The 11,630-nt window shown below is 41.9% G+C and overlaps 1 protein-coding gene and 1 pseudogene across 1 annotated transcript in view; both read left to right on the plus strand.

The window, feature by feature from the left end:
- Positions 1-314, plus strand: LOC116071327 (annotated as a pseudogene).
- Positions 315-2,102: 1,788 nt separating this feature from the next.
- Saraf (store-operated calcium entry associated regulatory factor) overlaps positions 2,103-11,630 on the plus strand; it is a 17,886-nt gene continuing 8,358 nt past the window's right edge. The window contains exons 1-2 of the mRNA XM_031339529.1: positions 2,103-2,350; positions 10,100-10,278. Coding sequence (XP_031195389.1) covers positions 2,113-2,350; positions 10,100-10,278 — 417 coding nt within the window. The 5' untranslated portion in view covers positions 2,103-2,112. The remainder of the gene's footprint in view (positions 2,351-10,099; positions 10,279-11,630) is intronic.

Raw genomic sequence — 11,630 nt, forward strand, 5'->3', positions numbered from 1 at the left:
ATGGTGAATGTTCCTAAGACCCACCAGACATTCTGCAAGAAATGTGGGAAGCACCAACCCCATAAGGTGAAACAGTACAAGAAGGGCAAGGCCTCTGAACACCCAGGGAAAGCGGCCTTATGACAGGAAACAGAGTGGCTATGGTGGGCAGACTAAGCCTACTTTCCGCAAAAAGTTTAAAACTACAAAGAAGATTATTGTGCGGAGACTGGAGTGCGTTGAACCCAGCTGCAGATCTAAGAGGTTGCTGGCTATTAAGAGATGAAAGACTGGGAGGCAACAAGAAGATAAAGGGCCATGTGATCCAGTTCTAAGCAGATATTGTTATGAAGACAATAAAATCTTGATCTTTCACTCCCTTAAAAAAAAAAAAAAGAAAGAAAGAGAAAAGAGAAACAGCAGTATAATCCCAAAGCTTGGTCCTTCGCTCCTCTTTGCCTTGTTTAAATTTTATGCCTATCTGCCTCTTTCTATGGCATCAAAGACAGCCAGACTTTACATTAGCTTCGAACTTTGTGTGTGGCTATCTTTTGTCTACTTGGCCTGCTTGCTTGTACACGTAACACTTGCCTCCAAATCCATCAATGAAGGACAGAATTCTGTATTATCTGTTTGGATTTTAAGATTGCTGGGTTCCATTCAAAGCTCCCATGTCCTGTCTCCTGTTCTTAGTTTCTTAGAAACTTAGTTTCACTGGTCTTGTTTGCCTATCTCATGCCTCCAACTTTAAAATTCTCCATTGTATCTACACTAACCAGGGCAGTACCTGCCAGGTAGGTTCTGACAAGTGTGTTAGAATCTCAACCTAAAAAGGCTGTGTGGATGACTGACTGCTTCTCAAAACATAGCCAGAGCAGGGTATCGGGTTAGGGGTAGGTAGGGGTGAGGGGGGATAGACGTGAAAGGGGTTGAAGTGAGGTGAGGGGGAGAGTGGGTGGGTGGGATGTTAACCAGGCCATAACCTCTACTGTTTTATAAGTTGAGTTATTTTCTTATTATTAACATCTCAAGCTTCAATGTCATTTCCCCAGGCAGGCCCTTCCAGAATTTGCTTCTTGGTGTGTATTATCTTGTTTTATTTTTGATAACAAACTTATTATTTTTTTTAATTTTTGTCCTGTGCTATGTCATCTTAAGTTATCTTGCTATTTTCCATGGCTAAAACAGTGGCTGTCTTATTTTATATTTTATGTTATATTAGGTATTCAGCATGTACTTGTTGAATGACCACATCCAAGAAACTCAGACTCGCAGCCAACTTCAAAGCACAGAGAAACGTTTTGTCTGGGGGGTTATCTATAGACTCTTGGCTTCTTGTACATTCTTAAGGTCTCTATGTTTCAGGAACTGTTCAAAGGTGCCATGCTTGGAAATCACTAAGTCATTCCCTTGGTGCCTTTCACCTGATTCCATTTTAGAACAAGGTAATTGAACACCAGTCCTAGGCAGGGTGGTGTTAAGTCTCCAACCTGCAAAACAACCTTCAAAAAGGTTATTGAGCCGGGCAGGGTGGCCCAGGCCTTTAATCCCAGCACTTGGGAGGCAGAGGCAGGCGGATTTCTAAGTTCGAGGCCAGCCTAGTCTACAGAGTGAGTTCCAGACAGCCAGGGCTACACAGAGAAACCTGGTCTCGGAAAAAAAAAAGAAGAAAGGTTACTGAGATTTTGAATTTAAGCAATACTAGATTACTTCCTCGAATTCCCTTTCAGAAAGTTTTTTTTTTTTTTGGTTTTTCGAGACAGGGTTTCTCTGTGTAGCCCTGGCTGGCCTGGAACTCACTCTGTAGACCAGGTCGGCCTCGAACTCAGAAATTCACCTGTCTCTGCCTCCCAAGTGCTGGGATTAAAGGCGTGAGCCACCACCGCCCGGCTCAGAAAGTTTTTTAACCTCTCAAACTTTGGCAGCGTTGCACCGAACAAACCTTCTGGAAAATTCGGGCATTCCCTAGGGTAACTAGGGTACTACAGGTCTCAGACTGTCTGCGCCTAGACTCCGCCCACGCGACAGCGCCCTGTCTGGTCCCGCCCAGGAGAAGGTGTGACTCTAGGGGGGGGCGAACGCCGCCCAATCACGAGCGCCTACGTTCGCAGCGCAGTGACGTCATATTGGCGCATGATGACGAGTCGTTGCGTCTCGCTGCTGTCAGTTGGTCCTTTCGTGGTGGGTTCCCGTTGTCGCCTCACAGCGGCTGGCACTCTTCCGCAGCGGGTCTCGGGCCGCCGAGCGCCATCTTCATCCAGCGCCATGGCTGTGGCCGCTGTCGGCCGCCCTAGAGCCGTGCGCTGCCCGCTGTTGCTCCCCCTGTCATTCCTGCTGGTAGCCGGTCCTGCGCTGTGCTGGAACGACCCCGGTATGTGCCTCCCCGCGGGTGCCCATCCCCTTCGTCGCCATCCCCTTTTGACCACTTTCCTCCTATCTTTCCTCTCTTGGCTTCTTTGCTTTTCCTCTAGGAGTGGACGGGGCACACGAATCCGTTCTGAAAAGTTCCCCCAGGTCCCTGGGCTCCCAGATTGTCCGCTCTTCTTGTACTGTAGGCCGCAATCCTGGAGTCCTGATGACTAGTTTGACTCTCACCTGCGCATCTTGTCTTGTTCTCATGGCTGTTTGATGTCATCCTCGCCCACTGTTGTCCTGGCTGCCTGTTGCTATGGCTCGTAGTTACCGTGCTACCAGCAGTCTGAGACCCGAGTAGGGGCTAGGACCGCAAACCTGGATTCCTGCTGTTTATTCTAAGTAGCGCTGTAAACTACGTTGTTTATACTATCTTTCTTCGTACTTTTCCCCGTGCATGAGAAATCTAAAATACGTTTGTTTGTTTGTTTTTTTAACTTTTATGTGATAATACATGAGAATTGGTTAGATGGGGAGCGCTCTCGCTCGCCACCACTCCCCATTATTAAGTGGTAGAAATAAACTAGCTGACAATTACAATGACACTTTTGGTTTGGAGTGGAAAGCTGTCAGGCATGGAAAATACAGCAATGGCAGTGTATGCCTGGGTTTTGAATTTAAGCAACAGGTTTATTTTTGTAACATACTTTTTGTTCGTGTGTGCTGAAGTGGGTCAGTGCAGTAGATCTGCACTTCACACTGACTGAGCTTTAATTTGATAAGAATGCCTTGCCAAGCTGTTTGGAATAAATCACCCGTACACTTTGCTTAAGTAATCCTAGAAGGTTGTTTGAAAAACGAGAGGCCTGATTAGAATTCATTCAAAACCTGGGGAACTTTGGCGATGTAGACTCAGGGGAATTAGAAGAAGAAAAACAACCACATTTAAATTAAGGGTGAACCACTTCCTGGTGGTTCTTAGTCTACTTTTGCTGTAAAATTATTGTTCTGGAACGAAAAGCACCAAAATATTTTGCATCGTTAACTCAATTGGTTTTTACCTCACTTTAAGACTTTTAGGAACTGTTTTATGAAGGTACCTGATTGGAATATCGATTATTAAAGTGTAGTTCAGCAACTCCTTAATTTATTTTTTGTTTACTTTGTGTAAACACTTAGTAATACTTCTGGAAGGGAAAAAAAAGCACCATTCAAAGATTTACTTAAACATTTTCATTTTTTTTCTTGAATAATCCTTTAAGCCAGTGTGGTTCTCAACCTGTGGGTCGCAATCCCTTGAGTAGGGTCAAATGACCCTTTCACAAGGGATCACCATTGGAAAACATATTTTGATTACTACTCATAACAGTAGCAAAATTACAGTTATGAAGTAGCAGTGAAAATAATTTTATGTTTGGGGTCACCATAGCATGAGGAACTGCATTAAAGGCTGAGAACTCCCTGCCTAAGCTCTCTGTACCTTGTCTACCGAGAGTGCAGCTTGTCATGTAGTTGAAATCAGTTGTAGACACTGATTAAGAAGGGAACTTAAAAATACATATAGATTAGGAAAGAAGACACCATTAAAGAGATGTTTTTCAGAACCCTAAAGGGTGGGAGGTGTAAATGATACCATTTAAAAATATGAAAGTTCATGTGGGCTGTCATTTGGAAAACAGGCTGAAATGTAGGTGGGAGGGAAACAGGTAAAAGGTGATTTTTATAGAAGGCTCCCAGAGCAGTGACCTCCTTAGGTGGGAGAGACCCAATAGAGTTGGATTATCTCACAGGTTTTGAAGTTGGGTATTCTGATTGGGGTGTGAAGAGGCAGATAAGGATTGGAGGTGGCAGTGAGGGGCATATCTTTAATCCTAGCACTAGGGATGTAGAGGTTGTGGGATCTCAGAATTCAAGGCCAGCTTGAGGTAGAGTGCAAGTGCTAAGACAGCCAGGGCTGCAGAGAGAAACCCTGTGCTTTTTTGGGGGGGTGGGGCAGATAAGGATGTGCAAACCTTCTGGCTTGGCTTGAGCGACTAAAGTGTTAATCTGTCTCCTGAGATGCTGCCAAGTGTAGGGAGAATTGAGTTAGGGGCCTTTCATTTACCTTAAAATTGACACCTGAGAAGAGACGTTGAATTCTGAGTCTGGCATTCATGGGAGTCTTGGTGTGCTTTGTCTAGAGTAACAAGTTGGGGCCGGTAATTTGTTCTTAAAACTTAAAAGCTCTCCAGAGAATGGGATTTTGAGGTTATGATAATTATACTCCTGTGAATATAGTTCTTAAAATTTTCTACCAATCAATTTTAATAAGTCATATTTAAGGCTTACAATAAATTCAAAGACTACAATCTTAATTTTATAGGTGATGAAACTTATGAACAGACAAATTTATTGCCTTAGCCAAAGTCATGTTAAGTTAGTGATGTCAATTTAGTTCAGTGTTTTTTGCATTATTGAATTCTCCTGTGGTACATTCAAATCATTATTCCTCTTAGTGTATTAATATTGTAACTTTTAAAGTCATAGACCATTTTTATTGTTTTAGTTTTTTATGTATGAGGTAGTAATTTGTACTTAGTATAGCAAACTTTGATATAGTTCTTGGAAATTTTAGACTTTTTGAAGGATTTATTTTTATGTTTTAATTATATATATGTGTGGGATATGTGTACGTGAACGCAAGTGCCCACAGAGGGCAGAGGCGTGAGATACCTCCAGAGCTGGGCTTACAGGCAGGTGTAAGCCACTTGATATGGGCTTACAGGCAGGTGTAAGCCACTTGATATGGGTGCTGGGAATTGAACTCAGGTCCTCAGGAAGAGCAGTATGTGCTCTTAACTACTCAGCCATCTCTCCTACCCGATAGACTTTGTTTTTTTGTGTTTTGTTTTGTTTTGTTTTGGAGACACTGTTTCATATGTCACCTCACTAGCCTTGACAAGGTTCTTCTGCCTTGGCTCCCAAAGTGGTTACATTCTAGGTCTTTATCTCATAGGGAAAGGGAATTAAGTTTGCACATGGCTGCCAGTGGATTCCTTCTGGCTGCATCATCAGTTAGTTACCTTACCTCCACTTATTAGAAACATACTTTTTTTCCTTCTTTTTGCCCCTAGGTTAAGTATTGTGTTTGTCTGCAGCTGACCTTGTTAACACTGTGTAATGAAGATAAGGTTTAAGTCAAACATTCATTAGTAAAGATTCTTCAAATGTGAACTCCAGAAGTTTCCTAAGCGTCTGCTCAGGGCTATTGCTGACTGCACCTTCAGAATTAAACTCAGTGATTTATATTTTATTTAATTTATCTATTTGCTATTTTTTTGGTTGAGACAGGGTCTCTATAGGTGGTTTTGTTTTGTTTTCCTTTTTGTGTTTTGAGACATGGGATTATGTAGCCTAGGCTGACCTTAAACTTCCTTGTAGCCAAGGCTAACCATTCAAGTGATAATAAATTCTTTTGATTTCATAAGAGATACAATATCAGTTTATTCTGTTTCTACCAGGATGGTTAATCACTGTGTTAAATTGGCCTTCTCTTTCTTGTTACCCTTTGCCCACTTGGATTGGAGAACAATTTGTGTAATGATCTTGGCACTGTACCAGCGATTTACCGCTAATTACTCCTTGTCTGTATCTGTCTCTTAAGGGTTAGAAAAGGAAGTCGAAAACATTTCTAACTCTGTCTAACTCTGTTTTAATTATTAGCTAGCATTATAAAGGATGGAGTGAAGCTTCCCTTATAAGTGAAGACTGTTAATGAGTATATTTCCTGCTGGGAAATAAGGCTGCATGTTAAACTTTTAAACTTTAGTAACTATTTTTAAAGTAGGGAAGTAATTGGTTGCCACGTTAGCAGTGAGTAAAATTTTGATATTCACTGAGTATTATGATTTCTTGTTACTATACTTTTCATGATTTGATCCACTATTCATTTTTAAAATGCAATATAATTTATAAGTGAAAACAAATAATATTTCAGAAGTTGAAAAAATGTAACATTGATACTGAATGCACCACCTTTATTTTCTTTATGTTTTTGAGAATTTTGTGATTTATATAAAGAGGATGAACCAAGCTTTGCAACCAAAAATTTTTATTAAAACTGTAGATGACTAATGGGTGACAGTGGGTGAAAGTGCTTACAGCCAAGCCTGATGACCTAAGTTCTGATCCCTGGGACCCACATGGTGAAAGGAGAGTGTCCAGAAATCGTGTCCTGACCTCCACATACTCAAACACATATACAAATAAAAATTTAGAACTCCCCACCCCTGTTTTTGTTTTTGTTTTTGTTTTTGAAACAAGGTCTCATGTTGCCTGGGCTGGCTTTAAATTCAGTGTGTAGCAGACCTTGGCCTTGAACTCCTCCTGATCTTCCTGCTCCTGCCTCCTAAGTAAATAAGACTGTGTTAATACTTTTAATAAACTGTATTAAAAAAGATAAGAGCAATATGCAATTAATTACATAGTTGCATTTAGCCAGGTCATGTGCTTGCAGAAGGGAGTCCCAGAGTGATTCATTCATCTGTGAGTACACAGGACAACCACTGCGTCGATTTACACACTGCTGTTTTTAGCATAGTTACTCTTTCATCTTTATGTCTGGAGTCAGATAACATTCTGGAGCCTATTTCTTCCTCCCTTTTTTCATCTTATTGAAGCTGAATTTTGCAAACCGACCATGAACCCAGCTGTTCACTAGAAGAAGTCTGTGATCAAATCTCCATGATGGTCAGCACTCCCCATTTATCTTGCTAGTCAGTCTTTTGCGTTTGGTGTGAACAGTTTTGTTGTTTTTGAGACAAGTTCTGGATTTTCAGCCTAGCTTGAGCTCCCACTCATGCTTTTCTTTCCTCAGTCTCCCAAGTGCAGGGGTTATACCCAGCTAGGGAGGAGCTGTTTGCTGTGTGTGCTGTGTGGCAGGATCTGCTGTCTAAACATAGCCCATTACCCTGCACCGTTTGTTCAGTTATTCCCCCCCCCCCCCACCTTGAATTGAAGGGCCTCATAGTCAACCAACAGGTCCAAGTTTTGGAGTCAATTTATTGGTTAGCGTTTCCAATTGTGTGCCAATTTATAATATATAATTTATAGTACATATTTAACTTTTTATATACACAAACCAGATTTCTGTGTATTCTTGGATGTGCGTGCATGTGCTGGTGGATGCCAGAAGAGGACATCAGACCCCCTGGAGCTTTTAGTCAGTTAACCTTTCATGGCTGTAAACATTGAACCTGCTCTTGAGGCATTTTTGTTTGTAAGGCCAATTTTAAATTTGTTTTGATGTCTGTTTGATCAGTAAAGTGTAAATGGAGATCTGTGTCTGCTAACAGAAATGACTGACCATGCTTATGATTAAGAAATGACTAGGCCTAGTGAGATAGCCCAGTGGGTAAAGGTACTTGCCATACAAGCCTGATGAGGTTGAGCTGAACCAGAGAACCAGCAGCTCCCGGAAGGTGCCCTCTGACCTCACACACGGAGGACGGCATGCAACCCTTACACACACACTAAAGAAACAGGCTAAAGAGCAACACTTGCTGTGTGCTTATGTTTAATGAGGTAATCTAACAAGGGTCTAAACAGTTGTGCTCTGACTGGGTATTTTTCAGGCTCTTGTGTTGTCACAGAAATGGGGAGCTGGAGAAAGTAAGGTTGGCTTTTAAAAGGAAAAGGTGACATTGGGATGGAACTGTGGGCAACATGACCCTCACTCTGCAATATATTAAAGAAACTAGTGAAAGCAGAGCTTGCTCTCATTCTTTTGTTCTCTCTCTCGCTCTATCTATATCTATATGTCTCTATATATCTATCTATACCTATGTATATCTATATCTGTCTCTATCTATATCTATCTCTATCTCTATATCTATCTATATCTATATCTCTATATATCTACATATATATCTACATGTAGATATATATGTGTGTATATATATGTGTATATATATACATATAGATATGCTTATGTGTGTGTGTGTATATATATATATATATATATATATACACACACACACACATATATATATGCTTCTTCCTGTGTAGAACCATCAAAATGGCTGGTGTCTGATTTTGGCTAAGATGTTTGGTTTAAAGACCCCGATGGTGAAAAATTCTTGCCATGATTTTCCTATGGATTGGTACTTTAAAGAGGCAGTAACTGTGGTCTTCTAGCACAGGCCCCCTTCCCAACCCTCTCATCCTGTTATCTGGTGACTATTCTGTGCCTTGAGATGGCCACCTTTCTGACAAAGTGCCTGTACTGTCCCACATGTCAGTTTTGAGGTAAGCAGGAGCCAGCTACTACCTTCTGGAGTTGGTCCTAGTGCCTCTGCTTCTCAGTGACTCTTTGATGAGCTCCACACACCACATACCAACAGTGGAGTGTATAGATTCTCCCAGCGACTTCCCTTCCTCCTCAAGATACTTTCTGAACTTTGTTTTTGATTCCCTCGTGCATGTTTTCTCACTCTTAGCTGTCAACGTTAATGTGTGTAAACATGAGTACATAGTAGTAGTGTACTGTTGTCAAGGTTTGTATAAAGCTGAGCCCTCTGTAATTTCCATTTGTATAAAATGTTTTTTCCATTAGTTTAGTTGATGCGTGAGTTCTAGTTTCTTTACTTTACCCTACCTAGTACAGGATACACAGCAAGAATAGGGAGGGAGAATGGAGGTGCCTTCAAATAAAAAAAAAAAGCCCAACAATAGTTAAAAAAAATACATCTCTATTGCTTCTTGGTATTTACCCAAAGTCTCCAAGCCAACACACCACATAGGTGCCTGCGCATCATGTTACCACAGTTCACAGTAACTGAGCTTGGAGACCAACCTGGTGTCTAGCAGCAGGTGAACGGGTAAGGAAGAACGTTTATATACACAGTGTAATGTTTTACATAATAAAGTTATGCCATCAGCAGTAAAGTGGATACAACTGGTGATAACCCAGAGCCATTGCATAGATTTTCATTCATCTGTGGGTCCTAGACATTTTAGATACACAGTATACGTGTACTGATTACTGAAAGTGGAGGTGTAACTGTCTGGGGAATAAAGAGCACTAGTGGGATAGGGGAAGGGCAGAAAGGGTTTTATATAGTTCCTGAATATTGATGATGGTGATGACGATGATGGCAAAATGGCTCAGTGCAAAAAGGCTGTTGCTGTCAAGCCTGATGGATTTGAGTTAGATACCAGGACCTAAGTAGTGGAGGGAGAGCGTGGACTCCCTAGAGTTGTCCTCTGATATGCCCCCCATGCCATTTGTGCCCTGCGCACGTGCACAACTCCTGCACACACAATAAATGAATGTAAAAAAATAAAAAGACAGAGATTGCATTCTAATTATAACAGAAAAAACTAGGTTAGAATATGTCTTCTTTCTAGTGGGTAGGCATTTAAATCATTGAATGTAGAGACATTTTTGTATCTTTTTGCCATTTTTAATTAACTATGAATATTACTGTGCAGTAGTTTTATATAAAACTTTTCTTCTGTTTTAGCAAAGATTATGTATAACTTGTGATGAAGAAACTACTAGCTTACAGTGATGAGAGGTTTTCAGTGTGGTCATTGTGTGAAGGGCCTGGGTGCTGTTGGGGTGGCTGTAAGTCCTCTCTCTCAAAAGCCAAGAGAGACACTTGGCTTTGAACCTGCTCATTAGGATGTCTTTCTGTTTTAGCTTGAGGTAATGAGGCTGATTCTCCGTCTGCTTTTGGGGTGCTCACACTTGCCTCACAGGTACTCACCTTGCTGTGTGTTCTTTCAGACAGAATACTCTTGCGGGATGTGAAAGCTCTTACCCTCTACTCCGACCGCTACACCACCTCCCGGAGGCTGGACCCTATTCCACAGTTGAAGTGTGTTGGAGGCACAGCCGGTTGTGATGCCTATACTCCCAAAGTGGTACAGTGCCAGAACAAAGGCTGGGATGGTTACGATGTACAGGTAATAGCTGCTACCTCACCTACTACCTCAGCAACAGTTCAGATGGAGTTATGCTGTGTGACACTATTCCTGGGAGACATGAGCAGACATTGACTTGTCTCAGATGACAGACCAAAGGAAGGGTACTACTAATACTCAAGTTGGTGAACCAGTGAGTTTCATTAGGGTTGCCTGAAAGGTTTTTTAACAGGAGCTGAAACGACTCTGTGACAGCTGCATGATCCAAAGCTCATCCCAGCACGGAGCACAGCTCATGGTAGCTGGAAACCTGGAGCTCACCATATCTCCGGCTGGACAGGGTGGCAGAGTGTTCTCGGCAGCTCAGCTGGTTTGAGAGTGTCTCTTAGTGGTCCTTCCTGTTTGGATGTATGTCATAAGGGGAGGCCTGCTTGTTTACTTTCAGAGCCTAATGAGCTTTTCTGCAGGATGGAATGTGTCACCTGTGTATTAATGAGCTTCCCTCCATGGTGGAGGTTAAGATAGGGTCTCACTATGTAGGTCTGGTGGCCTGGACCTGGCTGTGTGGACCAGGCTGACCTCAAACTCACAGTGATTTCCTTGCAGCTTCTTCCCAAGTCTTGGCCTGTCCTCAGCTCATGTTGACCAGTGATAATGGCTTCACAGGTCCCTTCTCCCATTATCACTTAACTAGAATCTCCTAGCTAATGCAGATGTTTCACATCTATCCTAAATTATTTTATAGTTATGGTGGGGTGTGGTGATGCTAATGTTGTTTAGAGCCCCTTTAGCTCATATTAAATGTGTCATATACTGCATGAACAGGATAGCAAGAAAGTCATCTAGTAGGGAGAGAAAATAAATACTTGGTACACACCAACAAAGTGGTGGTAAGCTGTGCCTGGCTGTGGTCACTGATGAAAACTCAAAGGCCACACAGGTGCTGCATTAGGAGGAATCATGAAGGGGAGAGCCTCTTGTGTGTTGGCTCATGTTTAGTAGCAGCAATTTAAATGAGTGCAGTACTCAGAAACCACTCTAGTGTGTCCTGTTGGAGATTCAGAGCTTGTTCTGTTTACTTAAGCCAGCAAATTCAGAAATCTTTTTCCAAATAAAATTAATACAGAATACAGTAATAACAGCAACAAAAAGAAAATTTGCATATTATGTAAATAAAAAAACATTTGGACTTGAAAGAAATCATCAAGTAAGATGGGCTTGGTGTGGCACACGCCTTTAATCCCAGTGCTCAGGAGGCAGAGGCAGGCATATTTCTGAGTTGGAAGCTAGCCTGGTCTACATGATGAGGCCCAGGACAGCCAGGGCTACATAATGAGATCCTGTCTTAAAAACCCTAAGCCAGAGAGAGAGAGAGAGAGAGAGAGAGAGAGAGA

Source organism: Mastomys coucha, unplaced genomic scaffold (genome assembly GCF_008632895.1).
Source record: "Mastomys coucha isolate ucsf_1 unplaced genomic scaffold, UCSF_Mcou_1 pScaffold22, whole genome shotgun sequence".
Lineage (NCBI taxonomy): Eukaryota > Metazoa > Chordata > Mammalia > Rodentia > Muridae > Mastomys > Mastomys coucha.